At 36.9% G+C, this 27,458-nt stretch overlaps 1 protein-coding gene across 1 annotated transcript in view; it reads left to right on the top strand.

Moving 5' to 3' along the window:
- Positions 1-13,429, top strand: part of ABCA13 (ATP binding cassette subfamily A member 13) — a 461,928-nt gene extending 448,499 nt beyond the window's left edge. The window contains exons 59-61 of the mRNA XM_056138421.1: positions 9,621-9,726; positions 12,967-13,104; positions 13,334-13,429. Coding sequence (XP_055994396.1) covers positions 9,621-9,726; positions 12,967-13,104; positions 13,334-13,429 — 340 coding nt within the window. The remainder of the gene's footprint in view (positions 1-9,620; positions 9,727-12,966; positions 13,105-13,333) is intronic.
- Positions 13,430-27,458: the final 14,029 nt, after the last annotated feature.

Below are 27,458 nucleotides of genomic sequence, written 5' to 3'. Positions count from 1 at the left end.
GGTCAACAATATGATGATGATGGAAGTAATTGGACTGTCTATGAATAATGTATTGTATATAGGTATTGAATTTAAATGATACAAACTTAAAACTTACATAATGTAGCAATCAATGTTGTTATTTTAGTAATAAATTGTGTGAAAAGAAATAATGATATAGAAAAAGTGGATAAGAGGCTTAGATATGACACACTAAAAGAGATATAAATGGCTCTGGAAAAACAGAGTATACTTGCATGCAGCTCACCTGGGTTCCATCTGCCTTATCCCACATAGTTCCCTGAGCACTACCAGGAGTAATCCCTAGCACAGAGCCAGGAGTAAACCCTGAGCATCACAGGTGTGGCCCAAACTCCCAAATTATAAATCAAGAGGGCACAGATAAGAGGCAAAAGAAGGATATCAGCGGACAATGGTGCTGATGACTGGAGTGATGTTTATCCAAGTCAAGGTTATCATGAAACTAGAAGAAAAGACATGAGAAAATCTTTCCTAGAGCCTTCGGGAGTGTATGGACTTGTTTCATCTTGATTTCAGAGTCATTATTTCAGTATTGAGAGATAGATGTTAGTGTCTCTTTGGAGCACTCGAAATTAAATAAATTGATTTTTGGTTATTCTTAAAAGAAAGGGGCTGGAGTGGTAGCACAGCAGGTAAGGCATTTGCCTGCATGTGGCCAACCTGGGGCTGACCCAGGTTCAATTCCTCCACCCCTCTCAGAGAGCCCGGCAAGCTACCGAGAGTATCACACCCACACGGCAAAGCCTGGCAAGCTACCTGTGACATATTTGATATGCCAAAAACAGTAACAACAAGTCTCACAATTGAGATGTTACTGGTGCCCACTCAAGCAAATTGATATACATATATATGTATATTCAATTAAAAAATTCAGTTAAGAAAGATATTTTTTTTCTGATTGGAATATACTCTAACAAAGAATATCACTGTCACTGTCACTGTCATCCACTGGTCATTGATTTGCTCAAGCGGGCACCAGTAACATCTCCATTTGTCCCTGTCAGGTGCTACTATAGCCCAATGGCATATTGGAGGCCCTTTCAGGGTCAGGGGAATGAGGACCATCATTGTTACTGTTTTTGGCATATCAAGTAAGCCACGGGTAGCTTGCCAGGCTCTGTCGTGCGGGCGGGATACTCTCGGTAGGTTGCTGTGCTCTCAGAGAGGGACTGAGGTATCACTCTCTTCTGGGAGCTTTGTTTTATAGTCTCTGGATCTTGGCTGTTGATTAGATTATGTGGCACCGGGGGCAGTTTGTGGGTATGACTGCCAAGGTACTGGAAAACTGGGGATCTCAGTGGAGGAGGCCCAGACCAATCCAAGCTACCTTGCAGTACTCAGCCATGGGTCCTGCACACCTGGGTTCCTCTGTCAGTTCCTTGTGGGTGAGGCTCATCCAAGCATGTGGAGAGTGGCCTTGAGCATAACTGTGGTTGGGTTCTGGAGGTTTTTGGCTGCTGGGTCTCTGCTTGGGTGGGAAGGGAAATTCAATCCTACCCCCTCTAAGGGGTCCCGGTGAAGACAGCCTGACTCGGGGGCAGGAGATTCTGAACAATGTATGTAATAAACCAAATCATTAACTTATAAATTAATAGCTAAGTGCCAGAAATTTTTGGTTGTCCTTAAAAGAAAGGGGCTGTGTTAAACACACTTGCCTTGCACATGACAGAACCCATTGAAACCCAGGTATGTGTATGTGCCCCTGTCCTCTGCTACAGTGAGCACAGACCCAGGACTAATCCCTGAATACAGCCAGAATATATCTTCCATCCAACTCTCCTTAAAGGAACAGGGTTTTATGGCAATTTCTCCTTGTTTCTTTGCTGTAACACTGATTCTCAGAAAGATGCTCCACCCATGAATAAACAGGACATTCTGATTTCCCAAAAGCTCAAAGGAGCATTCTGAGGCAAGGCCTCCAGACCCAGAACACTAAATGTTTTGATTAGATGTCAAAAGGCAGTCTAGGGAACAAAGAGAACCATAAAATACATTTTGGGGCAGTTAACTAAAAGTCTGCAGTATCAGCTCTAGGGCTTAACTTCAGATTAACCCCCAAGACTAAATCATGAAGTTTGCATGACATGTCCAGTTTTGAAACAGTTTTGTTGGTGGTTGACACAAATTGAATTCTGATTGATGGCCGATAGAATTAGAAAAGTTATTTAGGATAGTGATGTTCTGGCTTATGTAAGGAATTTTCATGGAAAGATGTGAGTTCATCTGGCTCAAAATCCTCCTAATTGTGAAGCTGAGCCATCAGCACAGTCAAATTTTGACTTAAAATTAGAATTTATGTAAATGTTTAAAACATTTTCTTCTCAAGAGAAAGGTTGATGCTAGATGCTGCTTTTTATTTATTTGTTAGATGGTCTTTATGTTAATATATTCAATCCACAATCCTCAAGGCAATCCTGTTTGGATAAACAATTATTAGAAAGTTTCATGCATCAAATTTAATTAAACTGAAATAAAAAATGCACTTGTGCTAGAGAGACAAGTTTTTGGATTAAGAGTTTGCCCCATCTCTGACAATAAAAGTAGGTAACTGGAAAGTTTCCAAATTTCTTTGGGTCAAACAGATTTTATGGAAAAAATTGTCATTTATTCTATCCCATACATGATGGTTTTGCAGGTAAAATGAACTATCAATTAAAATGCAATGAGCAGAACTGACCAATCTTCTGCTTTAGGTTGACCAGTGCACTTGGTTGGCTTGTAATAGTGATGACCCCAGTGTTCCTTTAAGTAGCAAGAAATTGAGCCATTTTCTAATTCTATTTTGGAGGTGCATAACCAGTAAACAACTGGTTCAGGAATTACTCCTGATTTTAAATTCAGGGAATCACTTCTGGTGGGTCTCAGTGTCTATGTGATAATCAAACATGGGTTGGCTGCATGCAATGCAAGTACTTTTTCTCTGGTTTTCATAACTAATTTACATGAAATATATATATATATATATATACATCTATCTATCTATCTATCTATCTATCTAAATCCTTGGGAGTATATCAGATAATGTGTGTTATGTCTAGTTTAGAGTATTTACATGATGCATAGCTTTGCTCATGTGATCATCATTTGGTTGTCTCTGCCAGTGAGTTCCCCACTGAGGAGATTTCAAGAAGACATTTCTAGTACAAGGCCTCAGCTTTAACTTTTATGCAACTTTTATGCAAGTGCTTGCATAAAAGTTTGCTTTTCATCTTTAACCCAAGTAATCCATCCTCACTCTTTCATTGTATTCTTAGGGCTCCTAATTTTTTTTAATATGAGAGACGAGAGATTTGATAAATGCATTTAGATGTTTGCCTTGCACACAGCTGACCCCAGTTCAATCCCTGAAACTGTACATAGACCCCAATCACCATGCTTGAACTCTGAACACAAAGCAGAAGTAGGCTCTAAAAATTTCTGGGCATGGCCCCAGACAAGAAAAATATATATATATATATAGCACCGTTGTTCATTGATTTTCTCAAGTGGGCACCAGTAATGTCTCACAACAAACTGTGAGACTTGTTACTGTTTTTGTCATATAAAATACACCACAGGTAGCTTTCCAGGCTTTGCCATGTGGACAAGATACTCTTGGTAGCTTGCTGGGCTTTCCAAGAGAGGTGGAGGAATCGAATCCAGGTTGTCTGTGTGCAAAGCAAATGTCCTACCCATTGTGCTATCACTATTATATCTAAGTTTAATAAAATTATTTAATTTTTGTATATGTCATACCTAACAAGATACATATTTGTTAAATGTTTATGGTTCCCAAATATTGCATAAGAGTGATTGGATATTCATTATCAATGCTTCATGGTGAGGCCTACTTTTCTTTAGGTAATTGTCTCTTTGTAAATTATGTGTACAGAATGGATTGCTTAGAAATGTTAGACTATGAAATGACATCTTAGCTACTTTGAAAGCTTTTGGACTATGGAAAATATAGGAATAAAATAGTCTGCATAAAATTTAGATTGTTGGCAAAATGTATATATTATAGTCAGAATGTACATATGCTAGTAATACATAACAAAAATATAAAAAATATAAAATACAAATTTATGGTTGATAAGTTGTTGATAAAATATATAACTATATGATTGCATTATTTTAAATTATTTAACATGCAATATTTCTATAATTTTTTTAAATTTGAAATCCTAAGTAGCCTAAGAAATGTTCTTACATATTTCAGAAATATTTTCTAAGTTTTTCTTTTGAAATGGCATAATTCCAACTCTAGAGTAAGACTGAAGTTCAAATTAATATTTATCTTGGATAAATTTTAAATGTTTATATGCTTATAAAATATAATTACAATGATAATTTATTAAATTAAATTTAGAATTAAAATTTAAAATCCATCTGTAAAATATTCTAACAGGACTGAAATTAGTTAAAATAGACACTAATGGTCCCCACAATATAAGGTCATCTATCTAATCATTGTTCCCTCAGTTCACTGCACTGAGTGATTTAGTTTCAGGTTCATGCCACTTTTGTGTGTTTTCCAAATACATTTTGAACTTCTTGACACCAACTTGGTCATAACCCTATACATTTTCTAAATCTCATTACTTCCTTACACTTATAGTGCCAGAAACCATTCAGAGTTAATTTATAGTTATATATGTTAAACCATGCAGAATTATTTAGTTATATATGTTAAACCATGCAGAATTATTTTAGTTGATTAATTAATAATTGATTAATCAATCCTCTCATAGTCTTATCTCATAGACTTATCAAATAGTATGATTGCTTCATTTTTTGGGTGATATAACAGAGGCTAGAAAAGTTGAATTTTTTAAGTCATATATCTAGTACAGGGTTTTAGAGCCGGATTTAATCTCAGTATGTCCATTAAGATTCAATGTCAGCAGTACTATACTATACTAACTTGTCATCAGAAATCTAATACTACTAGATCACAATCATATATACAGTCTTAAAAACTCCTCCTGCTCTAATCCTTGCAAAAAATAAAAAAGAACTCTGCAGCATGTATGTCACCTTTAAGACACCTGTCCAACTCTCTGAGAAATACTCAGATCTTTGAGAATACATCAGATGACCCACATAAGTACAGCTTCTGATTCATACTAACTAGCAAAGGAGAGTCAGCTGTAATATATATAGCTGACCCAAGTTGTAATATTCAATACCTAAAGAGCTAATAAAGTGTTTTCATGTATGATTTCATTTGTATTCTATCAATAGTCTCAACAACCTATCAACCATAAATTTATTAAATTTATTATAAATGACCAACTGGAAATGATGGGTTTCTGCTAGGGACATACACTTCAAGGGAAATTTCATACCGAGCAGGAGGCAAGAAAATCAATAGGGACTAGGATTTTGAAGGTTGCTCATGAAGGTTATCCAATTACTGAAACAAAGTTAAATTATTTTGAACCATCTTTTTAAGATAGATACCTCTGAAAAGTGAATCAAATTAAACAGACAAGGGTTACATTTGTTTTTAGAAAATTTATGGAAGAGTTATATATTTCCCAAGTTTTATAAAAATGTATGCTTGTATTCAATCATTGTAGCACTGTAGCACTGTCCTCCTGCTGTTCATCATTTTGCTCCAGCGGGCCCAATAAAGTCTCCATAGTGAGACTTGTTGTTACTGTTTTTGGCATATCGAATATGCCACGGGGAGCTTGCCAGGCTCTGCTGTGCGGGCGGGATACTCTTGATAGCTTGCCGAGCTCTCTGAGAAGGACAAATGAATAGAACCTGGGTTGCCTGGCAAACACCCTATTCACTGTGCTATCCCTCCAGCCAATCATTAATTCATTAAATTAATTATCAGTTGCAGCACTGTGCTAGGTTTTGGAATAGATAAATCAGTAAAACAGACTGAAAAACAATTCAGATACGTTTATGTTTTGCTTTATATTTAACAAATCTTTACTGATCTGTCATTACCTGTCTATAACCATGGGAAGCACCAGAAATATGGCTAAAGATTGATAAATATAGATTATTGTTTAAAATGTCTATGGTATAAATATATTATGGTATGAATATATGGTATGAATATATTTTTTTGAAATTGGTTACATCCTACCAATGTCATTTTCTGTATCACTACAATGACAGGAAAACTTCCCCTTGGGCTGATAACTTTTGTTGCAGTTACCTACACACTTGCTGTGTTGAAGAACAATTAAGAGAGTTGTTTTATGCTTACCTCCCTGTCCATTCAGTCACATGCATATGCTTATGTAATATCACTTATGTAATAACACTTTCAATATCTCACCTAATATCAAAAAGTAGAGAGCAGTGGCCCAAAATGCCAACAGAAGGGTCTGATGGAACCAGTAAAATTGAGATGGCAAAACTTCAGCATAAGTCTTATTCCAGATGTGAATTAACAAATAGGATCCACACATCATCACTTGAACTAGCATAAAATTAGACTCTTGCCACTATCCTTATAGAAGCACAGTGAAGAAGCATAGGAATTTGGGCTGGAGCGATAACACAGCAGGTAGGGTGTTTGCTTGGGCTGACCCGAGTTCAATTCCCAGCATCTCAAATGGTCCCCAGAGCACTGCCAGGAGTAATTCCTGAGTGCATAAGCTAGGAGGAACCCCTTGTGCTTCGCCAGGTGTGACCCAAAAAGAAAAAAAAAGAAGCATAGGAATTTCCCAAAGCACAAAAGAGATATTAATCCTCTCTCTGATAAGGAATTTAAAGTCTGTTCATGAATTGAAGAAATCAGTAGAGGATAAATACAGCAAGTATAAAATAAAATTTCCCTTAAGTCACCTAACTGGAGCAGGAAAGATAACTTAATAGACTGAGTTCATGCTCTGCATGTAGGGAATCTAAGTTCCCCCACATCCTTCAGCATTGCCAAGATTAACTCCTGAGAACAAAATTCAGGAATTGTAGGCCTTGAGTACTTTCAGGTGTGCTTCCCAGACAACAAGCAATAAAGCAGTACAAACAACAAATAAAGTCATGGAAAGGATAAGCTGAGCAGGAGATCTAACCAGAACAGAGATGAACAGCAGATTAGTAAAAAGTAATGAATTGAATAAATGTGCTAGAGGACAATTACAAGGAGAACAAGTTACTGGAAATTATTCAAAGAGAAAAGATGAAAAATAAAATGTTACAGATCTATGGGTCTGTAATAAGAGCAATGATGTACAAATTGTATATATCCAAATATAAGGTAAAAGGAAAAACTGGAGAGTAAGACATGGTGAGTAAAATTGTGGGTGGGAACTTCACCAACTTGAATATCAATCCATACACATAAATTCTGGATTCACAGAATTCTATGTAATAAACCCAATTAGAGAAACACCAAGATAGATTATAATTAAAATGGAAATTTTACTAAAGCATTATATAAATTCAGGGCAATGCTCCTAAAAATTTCAATGGAGTACTTCGAGGACTTTGAGAAAAATTTTCTAAAATTTTTGTGGAACCATAAAATTACTAAACTAGATAAACAAGCCTGAGAAATAAATGATGGGAGGCATTATATTCCCTACTCAGTAATGAGCAAATATGAAATCATGCAGTTTGATGCAACCTGGATGGAACTAGAGCATGCTTGCTAATAAAAGTGAATTGGAAGGAAATAGACAAAAACCCCAAATTATCTTACTCATATGTGGAACAAAAATAAACAAAGTAATGGGTTAGACAATCCCCAATTGTAAGAAGCCTGGAGAGAGTGCCAAAAGAACAGTGAACTGAGTTTGCAAAGTGGAAGTATAGTATTGAAGAATTGCTGACACTCTGGTGGTGCAGGTGATGGAGTGGTAGAGTGGAAAGTACAAAACAATAAAAATAGAAATTGTGAAATACATTACATAAAAAAACACAAACAAACAAAAAGAAATATGATAAACCGACGTATATTTCCGTATGACCACTGCAGTGCTATGCACCATATCTAAGATATGGCAACAACTCAAATGTCCAGTGACAGATGAGTGAATACAGAAATTGTTAAAACAACAACTATAAGAAAATCTGCAATATTGAATTTTACTGCAATGTGAATGTAACTAGAGTATGTCATTTAAGTTAAATGAATCAGAGGAAGAAGGACAGATATCAAATCATCTCTTCACTCATATGTGGTATATAAATAAATTAATGTAATAGACATTATATAGTTATAACAAATTCTGGTGAAAAATTATAAATCTAGGATTACTAACTATTGTAGGAAGGGCATTGGAGGGGAAGGAAGAGGTGTACTAGAAGTGACATCAGGATGGCAGTGAAGGGTCCTTGGTATTTGGGTCGTGGTGAAGTGCAGTGCATTTTATTAACAAAAATATAAATAGTAAAACTATTGTAATCATGAATCTCAACTACATAATAATGATAACCTATTTACTAGTGATCAGTGTTTAAAATAAGAGGAAATGTTTTCCTATATATACCAGGTCTTCAAATAACTGTCACATCGGTAAAATGGAGGGGCTGTGGTGAGGTGGTATGAAAAGCCTGTCCCTGACTTGCACCAGGGACCCTACCTCCATGAGCCCTCCAGTCTTCCAGCCTCCCATGAGGCCAGCAAGAGGCATTGAAGGTGCAGTAATCATTGTTAGAAAAAAAAGATGAGGTGATTTCACACAAAAATCTAGATTCCCAGACTCCTTTAAAACAAAACAAAAGCCTGACACTTTGCTTAGACCAGGCCTGCAGCCCCCCCCTTACCAGGAGTTCCTTTCCTGGGGCCTGGACACTCTGCTTTGCTACAGTCCCCACCCCTCCCCATTGCCTCCCCAGGTCCTTGTTCCCTGCTGGCCTGGATCCTGTTTGGAGAATTTCCTGCCGTACAGAGAGCCCTGGGCTGGAAAGATAGTACAGTGGGTAGGGCATTGGCCTTGCACATGGCCGACCCGGTTTGATTCCCTGGCTACCGAGAGTATTCCGCCCATACGGCAGACTGACAAGCTCCCCGTTGCCTATACGATATGCCAAAAACAGTAACAACAAGTCTCACAATGGAGACATTACTAATGCCTGCTCGAGCAAATCAATGAACAAGGGGAGGACAGTGCTACAGTGCAAATAACTGTCACTGTCCTCCTGTTTTTCATCGATTTGCTCGAGCTGGCCCAGTAACATTGTGAAATTTGTTGTTACTGCAAATAACTATTTATCAAAAATAATAAAAATAGGAAGTAGATTATTTTATCTGATAAATAACTGAGTCAATTAACAACATGTGCACTACTTAAATCTCTTCATGGTCACATTTTATTCTTTAGAGACACTGAAGTTATAATGTTTCTTAGGGTCAGATTCTAATCTGCTTTTGGTTTTCTTTAATTCAGTACTGCTTTTCTTCACCATCCCTCCTTCTGTAACTAGGTATTGATAAGGATTTGCTCATTATTTTTTTAAGATAAGTCATTTGTCAATATAAATTATTATCAACTCATCAGCTAAGTTATAATTTCCTTCAAGTATATTGAGAACTCAAATTATCCCAACAATTTGGAATTCTTTACTATGTGTGAGAAAACAAACTTAGATTGTCCTGGTATAAGGTTCCTATAATTAAGTAACCGTATTTTATTTCATTCATATATCAGGTTTGGTGATGGTTTTATAGTTCGAGTTTGGCTCAGTAAAGACACAGATCAACATAGCAATGTTTCTGACTGCTTGAAGCTACATTTTCCAGGAATCCAGTTTAAGGTAAGCTAATTTGCTAATATTTCAAACTTCTTTGTTTGTAGGTAAGAAAGAATATTTCCTCAGAATTCTCCCAAATTTTATCAAGATGCCTTGATTTATGTTTTTTAAAATTGAATAACTGTGAGATACACAACTGAAAATTTGTTCATGGTCGAGTTTCAGTCATACAATGTTCAAACACCCATTTCTTCACCAGAGCCTATTTCCTGCCACCAGAGTCCCCAGTTTCCCTCTGGTCCAGCTCCCCCAACAGGGTCCAACAGCTTGCCTCTATAGCAGACACTTTTCTTCTCTCTGTTTTCCTTTTAGGCTCTGGGGTTTGCAATACTGTTACTGAAAGTAATATCATGCATATTACTTTACCTCCTTTCAGCACTGAGTTTTTGTCCAGAGTGATCATCTCCAACTATCAATTGTGATATTGGTCCATTCTCTGTCCTAAACACATTCCCCCTCCTTTGTGGTAAGCTGCCTATCAGGTATCAGTTCTCTTGATCATTGTTTCTATGACTTTAGGTATTGTTCACATACTATTTTTATATCCAATAAATGAGTAGAATCATTCTATGTCCCTCTCTGTCTGACTCATTTCACTTACCATGATATTCTCCATATCCATCCATGCATTTTATTTTATTTTTTGTATATTTTTGAATAGAGTTCATTAATATTAAAAACTCACTAATTAACCTGACTGGGCCTGAACTTTTGTTTTGGGGAGACTTTTGATTACTGTTTTAATTTCCCTTCTTCCTCACTTCTTCTTTGACTTTTCTTTATTCTCTAGTTTAAATTTTCAGAAGTTATAAGGATTCAAAAACATACCCATTTATTCTAGACCTTTGGTTTTCAAACTGAATATTTTCAAAGTCAATATTTTCAAAATAATCCCGACTGTCCTTATATATTTGTTATTACTTGTAATGTCTCCATTTTAATTTCTGATTCAGTTTACCACTTTTCTTTGTTTTTGGTTTGTTTTGGAGCTGCAAATGACTGTACTCAGGGATTACTACTGACTCTGCACTCAGGGATCAATCCTGGAGACAAGAATTCCTGTGAATCTTTTGATTTCTTTTCAGGTTTCCCCTTTGACCTACTATTTGTTTTCTAGTGAGTTTTTAAATTTCCAAATGTTTGAGTTCTTCACAGATTTCTGTTTATGGTTAATTACTATTTTTAAAGTCTCATGATTTGAGAGGACAGATGGTATAATGTCCCACGTGCATTTTTGAGAGAATATGAACTCACCTTTTGGGGATGGATGACACAGCCCTATCTGCGTCTCTGTCTACTAGGCCCATGTATCCTATTTATTCTACAGGATCATTATTTCTTTGTTGAAGTTTTACATAGATGATCTATCCAGAAGTGAGAAAAGTGTACTTAAGACTTCTATATTTATTGAGTCAACATCAATGTCCTCTTTCATGTCTATTAGCAGCTGTTTTAAATTATTTTAGTTGACCATCATTGGAGGATATAAATTAAGAAATATGAGTTCTTCTTGATTTATCTCTTGGTTATTAGTAAGAGGCCATATCTGTCCCTCATGACCTTTTTTTTGACAAATTCTATGTTGTTTAATATAAGTACGAACATCCTGGCCTTTGTCATTTGTTATTATAATATGTCTTGGATTTATTCCTACTTGGATCCATTTTGACTGGGATCCTTTTGGCCGCTTAGCTCTGGGTGCATGTACTCCTCAACTCTGGGAAAATATTCTATATTATTTCTTGGAATACCAATTCTTCATTAAATTCTCCTTCTTGTTTCTCTGAGACTTAAACAATTCTTCTTGAATTTAACCCTTAGTTTTATAATCTGGTGTTCATTTCTTTTCAATATTACTTCCACCTTCTGTTGGTTTGTTGCAGTTTTCTGCATTCCAACTTGGATTCCACCAGTTTTTCTCTCAGATTTTGTCTGTACTTGAGAGATTTCCAGCCCCCTGAATTATGATTCTTTGTTCAAGAGAACCCTGCAGGACCTCTCATGCAAACCTTTTGCTGTTTCTGTTTCATTAAATATAGCCCATAGTACAATTTATAGGGCTCTTTGCCTCACAATTTTGCACTGCTTTGCACCCCCACCACCATAATATCTTAAAAATGCACTTGTTTTCTGCTAGAATTAGATGCTGTCATGAAATGTTGCTTGTTGCATTATCACCTTACAAAATATAGGAGGAATCATCTTATAAAACACAAGCATGGTCAGTGACATTGAGTACTGTGATGGGTGGCTGGCCTAACCGCTGCTGGGCCTCCAGAACAGGCCATTATTGTGCACCTCCTTTCTCTGTAGGCCGAACTACATACCCAGTTTTTTTTGTTCAGGGTAGACTACTGTAAAATAATTTCTTCTATGTGTTTGCTGTGGGTAGAATTATAGCTTGGTGATTTCAGTCTTATTTCACAGGAAGTCCCATGTGAATGTGTCACAATCCTCTGAAAACAGGTTACGGCTCTACACCAGTAACCTCTTCATAATGTATGAGTTGCTTAGACCCATAGAATTTTATGTCCCAACCTCCAACCTTCTAGATAACCAGGTGATCCCTGTGCATCCGAACATTAAGAAGTACCAGTATGATTCTCTTGGATAAGTTGTGACTCTAGTTCATCATAATGATGATATAATTCCTAAAGTGGCTATTTTCTGTTCATTTCAACATCACTGAGTAAATTACTGCTTGGTAGAAGATTCATTCTATGCAGTATCCTGGCATCTGTGCTCAAAGACATTATAAAGAATAACTAATCTCCATATTTAGACAGATAAAAATGAGCCTCAGTATTAACTATATTACCAAGAGTTGTTCATTTTACAGTGTAAGCAGTTGGGAGCCAAGCCAATACCAAGTGTGAACTTCAGAATTCTTTTCCAAATTGCTGCTCTTCCACATTAACTTCTTATATTTTACCTAACCTTAGGTGTTACTTTACCTTGTTATTTTGTCTTGTTCTATGGAAAGGAGGGAACACATATGTGAGGAGCAATAACTCACATAGGGAATAGTTCCTGTTCAGTATCTCACTTAGGGAATAATTTCTATTAATCATTCCTAAATGTAAATAGTCGTAACTATTACTTACTTAGCAACTCACAAAGATGGCTTCACACCTATTTGAGATTTAAGTATGCATTTGAAAATAATTTATGAAGCAATAAAATATATCATCATTTATTTGTAATAGTTGACAATTATGTGATACATTTACATTTTTTTCCTAGGGGCAGCGTCTTAATTTATTGGAATATCATGTGCCAAAAAGATGGGCGTGCTTAGCTGATCTATTCAAAGTCCTTGAGACAAATAAGACCTCCTTGAGTATCAAATATTACTCCATTAATCAAACCACTTTGGAACAGGTATATTGTTTTAAATTATTTATTAGGTTGTACATGTTATATCTTGGAGATCTGACTGTCATAACTGATTTTTAAAATAGCCATATTAGTTTTTAAGGTCACCATTTACATAATTAAGTCATTTGATTTTTAAAAACTATCCATTCTTGGTGCACTCTTAACCCACCCACCCCCAATTGTAGAGTAGAAAGTTTGAATGTTCTTAACTTAAATTTAATTTTTCTTTCAGGTATTTATTAATTTTGCCAGTGAGCAGCAGCAAACTCCACCATCTGCTTTCCATTCATCCTGTGACACTTATCAGTCACATCACGTGCCGATCTAAGCAGTAAAGAAGATAAATTATTTAGAAGATAAAACTTGTATTTTATTGCAATTAATATTCAGAGATTAAAAATTCAGGAGTATAAGACTGTGAACAGAAAAACTTTTCTTCTCCTTTAATGTCCACTTTTGAAATGCTTTTAAATTCATATTCATATTTGGGGCAGGAGGGATAGAACAGGTAGGGAGCTTGAATGGTTGTTGCAGCCACTCCACGTTTGATTCCTGGCACTCAACAGGGTCATCTGTCCACTTCCAGGAGTTGATACCTGGCACAGCTGACTATGGCCTCAAAAAAACAATGTTTGGAGTTTCTAGCAGGGGAGTGCAGCTACTCGTATACCATTGACCGAAGACCGGTCCGTCTCTATCGGGGAAGGCCGTCCTCTTCGACTGAGCGGGCAGCTTCGGGAGGGACGCACATGGAGCGGTGAGGGAGGAAGGGGACACCCGCCTAGCCAGCCAGATCAGCCGAATCAACCCTGGCGATCAATGGGGTGACGGATGTCACAGCCAGATCGCTCTCACATCCAAAAAACAATAATGAAATTAATAGACAATAAGAGTCATTCTTTTATATAAACTCTTGTAAAACACATTTGCACATTTACTCTCTTTGCCATAAAGAGAGAGGGAGAAAGAGGGAGAGAGAGAGAGAAAGAGAGAGAGAGAGATAGAGAGAGAGAGAGAATCAAGTTGTTTTCACTGTGGTTTTCTTGATATTGACTGCATCGACCTCTACTGAGAGCTTGTTAGAAATGTAAATCTTCAGGTCCTACCCCACACCTAATAATGTAGACTCAAGTTTGACATCTATAATTTATCAACCTTCAGGTCCTTCTCCCCAACCTAATAATAAAGGCCCTCCCGTTGATCGTCAATTTGCTCAAGCGGGCGGGCCCAGTAACGTCTCTATTGGAGACTTTGTTGTTACTGTGTCTGGCATATCGAATACTCTCGGTAGCTTGCCGGGCTCTCCGAGAGGGGCGGAGGAATCGAACTCGGGTCGGCCATGTTGGCCGCTTGTAAGGCGAACGCCCTACCTGCTGTGCTATGGCTCCAGCCCTAATAGTATAGACTATAATATAGACTTCTTTATACTAATCTATAATATGGATGTAAAGAAACCTAAGAATTTGATGCACATTCCTGTCTAATATCAATGACCTAAGCCAATATTTAGTTTTCTTCTAATTATACAAGAAAATTAACATACTGCATAACTAAATATTCATTTTAAACTCTTCAATTTACCTAAAGTTTGTTGATTCTTACAATTATGATACTAAATCTATTTTATACTAAATGTGTGAAATTCTAAAATGGAATTCTAAAAGATTTTATAAACTTAATATTTTGTATGCTATTTCAGCTAAAACACTTAAAATTAATATATGTACTACTGAAAATAATTTCTAGTCTATGTGAATTGAGAAATTTGTCATCCTTCAAGCAAAACTTTCTAAAATTTTAATTTCATAAAAAAATTTTGCCTTATAGATTTAAATTTTTGAATCAAAAATTATATAACTAAAGAGCAATTTTTTGGGTCACATTTGTTTAAAAATCAATATTCCATTTAATTCTATCTTCCTGTGCTCACATTATAGGAGTTTATTATCAAAGCTATGGATTAAGCCAGTCATTAATATTTTAGTGGAATGGCTGAATCACATCTGTCATATTAATTAAGCATTCTTAGAAATCAAGGTTTAATAAATTTTTTCCACTTTGAAATAGCTTTATTATAAACTGGAAGATACATTATTTGTTATTGTTGAATTAAAAAACTGAAACGTGGTTATATCTACAATATGCTAAATAAAAGAGCTGTGCTTTACTTTAGCCCTGTTATTGTGTTTTTGCATTGTTTATCTTTGCATATTTAAGAATCCCACTTAAATTGGTTAAGGCAATAATACAAGTACTTCATGTCTTTTAAGACTTGAAAAGGTTACAATTTAATTGAGCTATACTTTGATAAAGTTTGCTATTAGGGATTCTTCTCCAATCTTTCAGCTGCTATATTCCTTAAATTTATGTCCCAAATATTCCTCTGAACTGTAAGCAGAAAGAAAAAGAAATCTAATATGGAAAAATACCTCATTCCAAAGGTCAATTTTTATGTTAATGTTGAAAATGCCATTGCACTTATAAGCCATGTGCATATCTTAAGTATTTGTCTTAAGAACTTTTGGGCTTAAGGTCATACACTGAGACATTTAAACAAATTACCTTCTTTTCAAAACATTCAGAGAAAAGTTCTTTTATAAGGAGAATATAACAATTTCAGCCAATTAAATTTTATTATAAATTTTATCTTTGCCTACATACTTAAATAAATAATTTTAAAACCTTCATGCAGAAAGCAATATTGTAAAAACAAAAACGTATGTTTAAAATAATGGCAAAGAATAGGGGAGCTTCAGATCATGTAGTGTGATTTAGTGGCTATTAAACTCAAGATAGCTCAATATGATCACTACAAAATATCTTACAAAACATAACCTCTATGCACATCATTTCCTGACAAGATAATTTTGATGCATCTGACTTGAATGTTTTAGCTTAATTACAAATTTTCTCACCCAAATGAGACTAACATTCTAAATTTTTAACTGTATTAAGCATGTTGCCTTTTGCTTTATCTGTTCTTTATCATGGTTCTTTAATAAAATTAAGAAAATTAAAACGATATCTGACATATGTCTTCTTTAAATCTTGATTCAAACAACTCTGACATATTTCAAAATTTTTCTATGGTTCAAAGTGAAACTGAAGCTCTAGAAAACACAACATTAAAATATAAGGAGAAATAGAATCAAGGAGGAAAAAGGATTATGCTCGAGGATGATATCTACGATGATCACACCCAGGAGTTATGATCCATCTACTTAGGCTTACAGGACATTTTTCAGAAATCTTAGATTATAATCTAGATATAAGTTTATGCCACCATTGCAGTATGATCTGTGTTACTAAATGAAATGAAGACTCAGATTCTATTAAGAAAATATAAAAGAGAGCAGTTAAATACCTCTACTATGGGGACATGTGACATTTTACATGGAAGAAGAATGGATTAAAATTTGAAGATACTAAGTAAATGAGTAATGACAAATTATGTGACCGTTATAAAGCAACGTAGATTATAAGTGTGTTATAAGTTTCCACATGAAATATATATGTTATGACCTGAGAATAAAAAGCCATTGTATTTATAAATATTGCCAACAAATTTAGTGCAGTATATAACAAGAATTTAATGGATACTTTATATTTGAATTAATCATCATTCCTATTTTCTTACAGTGAGAATTTATTAAAATTCTCGGAGAACTCTAAAGAATACATTTTTTCTGTTTGAAAGTTTTAAATTGCTGAAAGACATCATAAGTATTTTCTTAATTATATGTTTTTTTCTCATTATTACAAGGAAACACTTCACAAACTGAATCACTTAAATTTTTGTTTCTTTAAAGTATTTTAAGTAAAACTGGTGTTCAATAAATTGAATGTATGCCCTGAATACATATAATTCATTTGGTAAAAATCTTACTTATAAATTTATATACTTTCTATATAAATAAAGTATATAAATTTATCTACTTTCTGTCTAACATTCAATGATTTAAAGAAGGTCTTTGATTCTGTTGATACGGAAGCGGTCATTGAAGCCCTAGCCAATCAGGGCATTCAAACTCAATACATCAAGATCCTCCGTGAGCTGTATTACGAATTTGCTACCAGGATCTCACCATTCTATAAAGAGTAATCATTGATGTCAAGAGAGGGGTTCGACAGGGTGATACCATTTCACCGAGCCTTTCAGTGCCACCCTCGAGAACATCATGTGACGACTGGAATGGGAAGGAATGGGAGTGAAGATAAATGGTCTGCAACTACACCACCTCTGCTTTGCTGATGACATTGTTTTAATAACACCAAACATTAGCCAAGCGGCACAAATGCTGGCCGACTTCGACCGTTGAGTGTGGAAAGGCCAGACTACAGCTGAATCTTACGAAGACAATGTTTATGAGAAACAGACTCTTTCCTGACGCTCCATTCGCTCTCAACGGAACGACCATCTCCAAATGCAACAGTTACCTAGGTCGAGAAGTCAACATGACAAATGAACTGGCACCAGAGCTGCGCAGGAGGGAAAGAGCGGCTTGGAACGCCTTCAAGAGCGTCAAAGAAATAGCTAATAGGACAAAGAACCTCCGGTTCCAGGCACATTTCTTTGATTCCACTGTTCTTCCTGCATTAACATATGCCTCAAAGACCTGGGCCCTATGTAAACAGGATGAGAACGCTATTCAGGTCTCCCAAAGAGGAATTGAAAGAGCTATGCTTGGAATATCACGTTTCATTCAAATGAGAGAAAGAATCTGGAGTTTCGACCTCCATCTACAATCAAGAATCAGGGATGCTCTCTCGTTTGCCAAGGCATCAAAAATCAGATGGGCTGGTCACATAATGAGATTTAGAGACGACCACTGGACTAGAGCCGTTACAGACTGGATTCCTCGGGATGTCAAAAGACCGCGTGGCCACCCACCTACCAGATGGTCAGACTTCTTCATCAAGACCATGAACGTTCGGTTTGAGGCTCTTCGTGTTCCTAGAACGAACAGACGCCATTGGGATACACTAGCACGCAACAGGGACAAATGGAGATGTACTGGTGCCCGCTTGAGCAAATCGATGATTAACGGGAAGTCAAGTGATCAAGTGATACTTTCTATTTAAGTAGAAAGTATATATTTTTAATATATGTATAGATATAGTCTATTAAAATATATGTATAGATATACTCTATTAAATTTAGTACATTATATACTTTTAAGTATATAAGTAAAGTCACGGTCACGGTCCTCCCATTGTTCATTGATTTGCTTGAGCTGGCCCAGTAACGTCTCCATTGGAGACTTTGTTGTTACTGTGTTTGGCATATCAAATACATCACGGGTAGCTTGCCAGGCTCTGCAGTGTGGGCGAGATACTCTCGATAGTTTGCTGGGCTCCCCGAGAGGGGTGGAGGAATCGAACTCGGGTCGGCCATGTTGGCTGCGTGCAAGGCAAATGCCTTACCGCTGTGCTATTATACTTTTAAATACTTTCAAGTATAATATATACTTTTAGTATATACTATAGTATATACTAATGGTATAGTATAGTATATACTTTTAAGTATATAAGTATATACTTTTAAATACTTTCTATTTAAGTAGAAAGTAACATTGTAAATACTGTATTTGCTTTGGAATTTATGTTTCATGCATGTGACTTGGCTTTGTGAATTTCAACTCATTAATTGATTGTGCTGGTATCTTTATTTTATTTGTGGTTTTGTTCATTAGGTACTGAGAACAAGACTTAAGCACAAAATTTGTAAGCCTATAACTGTACCTCATGGTTTTTCACTAATAAAAAAAGAAAAAAAAGATAAAATAGTTATGTAAATAAATCCTTCAGATAAACTATGCATGATGATTTGATCATCACCGGTTCTCAACTATGCACACATTCTAAGTATCGTCTTGGTACCTGTTTTGCTCACACATAATCACAGGAAAATTGCATTTGAGTCTGTATTAATTGGACTAAATTAGATTTATAAATTGAGAAGTGGCAGCATGTCCAGCAGAAGATTACTATTTTGGCATCAATGAACCAGACCTAGTTATACCTCCAATTCAAGTGAGATTTTTTTCCAAGCCACTCTGTTATCTTAAATTTCAATTTTATTTATAGTTATGAAATTTGAAAATACCAATGTATTTAGAATATTTAGTATGTTATGATATTAGAATATTGTAATAGAGTATATCTATACATATACATGAATAGTTATAAGAAAACATAAAGTTTTATGCAAGCTCTTTGAATATAGATAAAATTATTTTAGTAAGAAATAATATTTTACACACATATTTGGTGATCGCATAGTTTGGGTTCATAGTTCCCCAAAGACTTGGCATTCCCTAAGTATTGAGAATGATAAATGTATTTTGGTCTTGTTAATTAGGTGAATTTTAGTAAACAGCCTAGGAAAAGATTGGAGAACCATTATCTTTTAATCAAGATTGAAACTCAGAGTTCTGCCTTCCAGTCTCCATGGAGTAAACATGGATGTTCAGTAAATCCCAATTATCAATTATTTAGTTAGTTATGCTAAGCCCAGTTGGAGCAGTAGCACATAAGATAGGGCATTTGCCTTGCACAAGGCCCACCCGGGTTCGATTCCTTCATCCCTCTTGGAGAGCCTGGCAAGCTACCAAGAGTATCCTGCCCTCATGGCAAAGCCTGGCAAGCTCCCTGTGGCATATCCGATATGCCAAAAACAGCAACAAGTCTCACAATGGAGATGTAACTGGTGCCTGCTCAAGCAAATTGATGAACAACGGGAAGACAGTGCTACCGACAGACAGTTATGTCAAGAGTAGACTCAGAGAATGAATGAGTTTTTGAACATACAAAAGTTGGTAAAAAGCTATGCCTAGAGAGAACATGGAATTTTTACCTATGCATCTCTTCCACCTGACTGTTCTGAACTGTTCTTTGTAATCAAGTGGTGGTACAATAAAAAAAATGGGTTCCTTGAGTGACCCTAGCTAATGAATCAAATGTGAAAGAGGGAGTGAAGGTAACAATTGATTTGTGACTGATTTCACAAGAACCACAGGTAATAATTTGGACTTGTTGTTAATGCTATTGGATAAAAACACGTATTCCAAATATAAAGGCAGGTTACTTGTCTGCTTGAGAAATCTGTATCTGGGGAGACCTGTGTACTAACAAAACAAGAAACTTTATTAGGGAAAAAAGATGTTAAATTTGAGAGTTGTAAGTCAAGACAACCTCGAGGAGCAAGATCATCACTATACATAGAGACTGCTGGCTGTTTTGTTTTTTGTGTTAGTACATTTAATTTTGTTTACTTGGGGACCACACTCAGTACTGTTTAATGGTTGGGATGTCTTTGGAGGTCATACAGTGAAAGGGATTGAATGAGACCTAATACGTGCAGACTGTGCTCAGCTTGTTGACGTAACTCTGACACCCTGGCTTTGCTTTTGTTACGACTCTATAGCTGCCTATGGGCTGAGAACTTCCCAAGTGGTGCTTTGGCTGCCAGTATTGACTCCCCATGACTCTCTAAGCAGGTCAGTAGTTCCATGTGAGAACTGATATTGTACTGCTGTCCAAGCCTTGTGGTGGCAAGGATGATCTAAGATACCCCACAGGTGCTTGGGGACTTTGGTGCTGCAAGTGTTGGTGCTCAGGGGTCTGCAGGCTATACTCTATGCTTTTTTGGAGTCCATGCAGTGTCTGGGATTAGCCCATGTTCAACTGTATATAGAACTTGTACTTAATGATAGCTGTAATATCTTCCCAACTCCTGAGTATGGAGATTTAAGAGTGTTCTATCTTCTGCTTCATCAAGATCCAAAGTCCTCGATGTGTGCCAATATCCAGTTTCTTTACTGGATCAGGAGTATTTCCTGTAGATTTAATAGATGTTAACTGTTGCAACGCCAGCATGTGAGACTAGTATGCAAGCTATTGGATGTGTACAGTGTAACATGTTATTATTTTTTAAATTTTTTAAATGCTTATTTTGTAGTTAATAGGTATATATCTGCAGGCTGCTTGTGTGTGTGTGTGTGTGTTTCTCTGCTTTTTTAACAGCTCCAAATTACAGAACTTTAATTTAAAATTTTAAGAATATAAGCAAAGGTAGAAATCCACACTCCTTTTTAAAAAATTTTTATTTTAATGAATCATCGTGAGATACATTTACAGACTCACAGACTTTTATGATTGCGTTTTAGTCAAACAATGTTCAAGTACTAACCCCTCCACCAGTGCACATTCCCCAACCTCAGTGTTTCCAGTATCCCTCCACCCACCCCCACCCCTTCCTAGTTCCTGCCTCTGTGGCAGGCCCAATCTCTCTTACTCTCTCTGTTCTTTTGGGTGTTATGGTTTGAAATAAAGGTAAAAAGCAGCCATCATGTTTGGTCCAGAGTCTATTTTCAACATGCATCTCCTATTCCTTGTGATCCCTCCAACCATCGTTTATTTAGTCCTCCTCTCTCTATCCCAAATACCTTTTCCCCTAGTGCATGAGATAGGTTATCAAGTCATGGGGCAGTCTCCTGATTTATTTTAACTGTCCTTGGGTGTTAGTTTCTTATTATGTTACTTTATGTTACACAAATGAATGCAGCCCTTCTATGTCTGTCCCTCTCTTTCTGACTCATTTCACTTAACATGATACTCTCCATGTTGATCCATTTGTATACAACTTTCATGTCTTAATTTTTTTTCTAACCACTGCATAGTATTCCATTGTGTAGAAATAGCAAAGTTTCTTTAAACAGCCATCTGTTCTGGGGAACTTGTTTTTTTTTCCGGATTCTGGCTATTGTAAATAGTGCTGCAATAAACATACAAGTACAGATGTCATCTCTACTGTACTTTCTCGCATCTCCAGGATATATTCTCAGAAGTGGTATTGCTGGGTCAAATGTCAGGTTGATTTCTAGTTTTTTGAGAAATGTCCATATTGTTTTCCAAAAAGGCTGGACCAGTTGGCATTTCCACCAGCAATGAAGGAGAGTCCCCACATCCATGCCAAGACTGGTTGTTTTTGTTCTTTTGGATGTGTGCTAGACTCTGTGGTGTGAGATGATAAATCATAGTTGTATTGATCTGTGTTTCCCTAACTATTAGTGATGAGCATTTTTTCATATGTCTTTTGGCCATTTGGATTTCTTCTTTGAGAAAGTTTCTGTTCATTTCATTGCCCCATTTTCTGATGGGTTTGGATGTTTTCTTCTTGTAAAGTCAACCAGTGCTTTGTATCACTTGATCACTCGATCACTTGACATCACATTACTCATCGATTTGCTAGAGCCGGTGCCAGTAATGTATCCATTTATCCTTTTCACTTCCTAGTGTAGCCCAACAGTGTCTGCTCACTCCAGGAACATGAAGAGCCTCAAACCGATCGTTCAGGGTCTTGACGTATAAGTTGGCCATCTTGTAGGTGGGCGGTCATGCGGTCTTTTGATGTACCGTGGAATCCAGTCAGTAATAGCTCTAGTCCAGTGGTCATCTCCAAATCTTATTACATGTCCAGCCCATCTGATTTTCGATGCCTTGGCAAACGAGACAAATAGCAAAAATTGTCTGATGAGTCCATAAGCTAGGCAAGTCTCCTGATGGTGTTAGTGTGCTAATTACAGAGGGAGCAATTACTAAACCCATGCTCAAATAACTGGAAAATTAAAGCCAATCATAGTGAATGCCAATGAAAGGAAGTTGTGAATTATGTGGTCATGTAAATCACAGATAATCTGAGTTTATGTCAAAGTGAGAGTGAATGCAAAAGGGAGAATTTTAGAGCTGTAAGTAGATTTTCCATTACCAAATAGCCTTCTTGCTATATGGAATGAACAGTAGAAGGACAAGTGCAAAGTGCAATACTGAGTTGGCTAATATGTAAAAAATCATGAGAAAGGAATAAAGTTCATTTTCAACATTGTCTAGGGAAATTGAAATAACATGCGATGAACTGAATTTTGAAATGAACAGCACCTGGCCCAGAAAAGGTCAGACCTGAACACCTGAATAACCTGCCATCAGTACTCACAATACACTGGCTCAGCTCTTCACACGCCACCTATCTGAATGCAAGGTTCTGTCCCATTGGAAAATCAGCAGGACTGTACTACTGAAGACATCCACAAGATTGTCAACTATCGCCTAATCTGCCTGTTGTCTGTCATCTACAAGCTGTTCACTTGAGTCATCCTGAATAAGATTGGCAGACACTAGATGAAGGACAACCATGCGAGCAAGCTGGGTTCTGAAAAGGATTCAGCACGGTCAACCATATCCACATGATAACCAAGCTCATTGAGGTTTCTCAGGAGTTCAAGATGCCGCTCTGTCTTACTTTCAATGATTAAAGTAGGTCTTTGATTCTGTTGAGACTGAAGCGGTCATCGAATCCCTAACCAAACAGGGCATTCAAACTCAATACATCAGGATCCTCCGTGAGCTGTATTTTGGATTCACTACCAGGGTCTCACCATTCTACAAGGAAATAATGGGCTACACTAGCACGTGACAGGGATGAACAGAGATGTTACTGGCGCTCGCTTGAGCAAATCGATGAGCATTGGGAAGTCAAGTGATAAGTGATCAACGTTTTTTTAAACTGGGTCGCAGCTTTGGGGTGTGTAAATGACTGATGGGGCTTCCACAAATATAAGGAGGTGGGGGCAGTATATCACTCTAACTTTGAGAAAGCCTGGAGATTTCAGTTCCATAACCTTCATACTTAAAATTTTTATCAGATAATATCTTGGTGAGGTCCATCCCATGGTATTTGGCCAGGGAATGATGGAGATTTTGGATTGTGAGAGCAAGCAGTTGCCAGGGGCTGTCTGGATGAGCACCAGACAATGATGACCTTCTCCAATATACCTAGTCTATTCAGTCTTGCATGGATCCAGATTAGCTGTAACTTTTGATCTCTTTTGAAATTTACTTATGGGTCTCTGAAACAAGGTCATAAAGAACTTACATGGTGAAGCTAGAAATATTTATGGAGGTAACTGCTGGTGCTTCCAGGAGTACAGGGAAGTAGTGGAAGGTAGCATATCCAGACTCCAAGAAACCTGAAGATTTCAGTCACAAAACCCAAATACCCAAATTTTCAACAGATTCATATCCTAATCTATCCCAAGATTGTGGAGTCTGGCTAGGGATATGATGACAATTTGGGTTGTGGGAGCAAGCAGCTGCCAGTGGCTCTACTTGGCCAGGCACCAGGCAAACCTGCCCCCTCTAATCTACCCAGTATGTTCAGACTTGCATGGATTGTCCTAGATTTACTGCAGCTTTTGATCTCTTTCAAGATTTATTTGTGGGTCTCTGGAGCAAGGCTGATAAATTAATATGTATGGCTAAACCAGAGGTGGTTGTAGGCATGACTCCTACAAAAGTTTTGGCCATTTAACATCCCAGAAAACTTGGTCCTGAGTTGCTGGAGTCTGGTCAGAGGTATAGTGTATAGTGGTGATTTTAGGATGTCAGGACGGCCTAGGGCACCATCAGACTGCTGATGCTCTCTCCCCCAACCCCCAAGTCTAGGATGACATGCTGGTGACTCTGTGACCCCTGGGCCCCAGTGGTGTTGGTTGCCATGACCCTGGAAGTGACCAGGACTGAGGCTAGGGCTGCTACCCTTTGTGGCTCTGGTGTTCTAGGTGGGCTATAGCCACTAATCTGGGAGAACCTGCCTAGGAGCTACAAGCCCCACCCTCAGTCTCCAGAGAGTTGGGTTATGTTGACTTTAACTGTGTATTAGTTGGTGAAATATATTTGTATGACAGATACAGTAAATTAAATAAAATGTTTTCTTTATTAGTACAACAAATGAGAACAACACATTATCTCTGGTAGTTATCAGTTAAGTGCAACAAAATAATGCATCCTTAGATTGTATCAAAGACAACCCTCACAGAAGTGAACTCATTGCTAAAAACAGAAATTTTTTTTGTACATGAATTGCAAATTTATAACATTTTTTAGGATCACTATGGTGATAAATGGAACTGTTTTTTGACAGTAGTGAGCATGTGTGTGTGTGAGTGTGTGTGTGGAGGGAATTAATTGGTAAAGACATTTGTGTAAAGCTTGGTGTTTGACCAAGTAAGTATCAAATAGCCATCTCAATATATATCATTAACCCATCTATTTTATGTCACTGTAAGATTAGCTGAACATGACATCAGTTGACAAAGGATTTGATGGGACAATTTACAAGGGCAAAGAGCAAGATTATTGAGGATAGAAAATTCATCAGGAGGGGCAAAAAATGAGTAACACTAGTTAACCAAATATTATTTTTTAATGACAGCTTAAAGAATTTAAGACAATAATGACTCAATTGCTGCTTTTCTATCTGAGATTTAGATCAAATACATATATTAATAAAAAGTAAACATCATTCCCTTGTCTTGGAGATACGCCAGTTGAATGTAGTCCTATCACATAAGTCTCAGAAAAATAATGACTGTAGACATAATAATTACATCCAGAGTCTTCAAATTGCCCCCTTTAACTTTCACCTAAGTCAAAATAAATAGCTGAACATGTATACACTGATAAAGGGTGCAAATGAACACAAGTACAATTCTGAAGTTTTTAAAATTTTGTTATTTCTTTTTTATTGAATCATCCTGAGATACATAGTTACAAAGTTGTTCATGTCCCCAATTTCTCTCTCTCTCTCTGTCTTTCTCTTTCTCTCCACATCCCCCCACCCTTTGGGCACTATGATTTGCAATACAGATACAGATAGTGCTTCTTTGGGAGTCAGGATTTACTCCTGGCTCTGAGCTCAAGGATCATTCCTGGTGGGACTCAGAGGTGTAAGGTTTGTTTGGGACCAAATGGCAAATGGCTGATGAATAGCAACATTATTGAAATCAAAGATCACCCTGTCCCCAGTAGGGAAGATAGAATTCATGACCTATCTGACACCAGAAAGCTACCAGGCTGCATTCCACATCCACCCCTATAGATAACAGAAAACCATACCAAGTGGGTCTCACCCACTCTGTTCCTTTTTTCCTGCCCAAGAAAACTTTGAATCCTGCCAGGGGCTGTTGGGGTTTATCCAGGAGTGCACCCCAATACACTATTGGGGTGCACTCCTATTTCTTCACTTTGTTGTCTCTGTCCTGTGCTTGGTGAGACTTCTGACTGATCAAGGAGACCGTATGGATATGGTAAATGAATAGGGTTCAGCGACATGCAAGGGAAGCACCCTTCCTGTTATACTACCTTTCTGCTCCCTGTTTCCAAGCTTTGTGAAATGCCATTCTCATTGATATAAGATTCTATCTTTGTCATTTTTGATTTGTACTTCCCTGGGCATTTTCCTTACATGCAACCCACGTGGCCAACCCAAGTTCGATTCCTCCGTGCCTCTCAGAGCCCAGAAAGCTACCTACAGTATCTTGCTCACATGGCAAAGCCTGGCAAGCTACCCATGATGTATTCAATATGCCAAACACAGTAACAAGTCCCACGATGGAGACGTTACTGGACTCGCCTGAGCAAATCGATGACAAATGGAAGAACAGTGCTACTTCCCTGATAATAGTGATGAACACTTTTTCATATGCCCACTGAACATTCATATGGCCTCAATACGAATATGGCCTCAATATGGGCTCGTATCTTCTGTCTTTCTTTAATTTTCAATGGAATTATTAGTTTGTTTTTCAGCTTTCATCTCTCTCAGTTTACTTGGTCATCTGCTCAGTTATATAAGCTTTATTGAATAGTCTAGCAACATTCTTCACTTCCTGTTCACCTGTTCATCTCATTACCTAGACTTCCATGACATTCTCACCCTCATTTAGGACTGAAGTTCTTTCTTTAGATATCCACAAGGTCCTAATTAGTTGGTCTTTGAACAGCACAACCACTTTAAAATAACACTTTATTCACACCATTAAAAATTATAGCTAACTTATTTTAGCTCTCACTCTTTCCAATTTTAATTTCTCCTTTATCTGTTTTTAATATTTTGTATGTATTTAAATGAAAGTAAATTCTCAGTTGTTTATTGTGTCCAAACTAATTAGAAAATAAAATCACAAGGATAGATATTTTGTTTATTGGTAAAATCTAAACTCTTTCAAAAATACTGCACGGCATTTAGTATGTTTAACTGTTTCCTACACTACCTTAACAAATTACCATTCATTTCATTGCTTAGATCAATAGATATTTTTTCTCTTATTTAAGTTTAACATGAAACTTTCAAGCAATGTCACCTGTCAATGAAGGCTTTGGGGTAGAATTTCTTCTAGCATTTTCCTAGCTCACAGTGGTGCTTGGTCACACTTGGCATTTCTTCTTTTTCTGTACCATCACTCCAATCTCTGTCTCATTGATCTTGTGGTAGTTTTTCTTGTATTATGTCACTGTGT

This window comes from Sorex fumeus, unplaced genomic scaffold, assembly GCF_029834395.1.
Source record: "Sorex fumeus unplaced genomic scaffold, SorFum_2.1 ptg000128l, whole genome shotgun sequence".
Taxonomy (NCBI): Eukaryota; Metazoa; Chordata; class Mammalia; order Eulipotyphla; family Soricidae; genus Sorex; species Sorex fumeus.
This window is presented reverse-complemented; position numbering and strand designations above follow the sequence as displayed.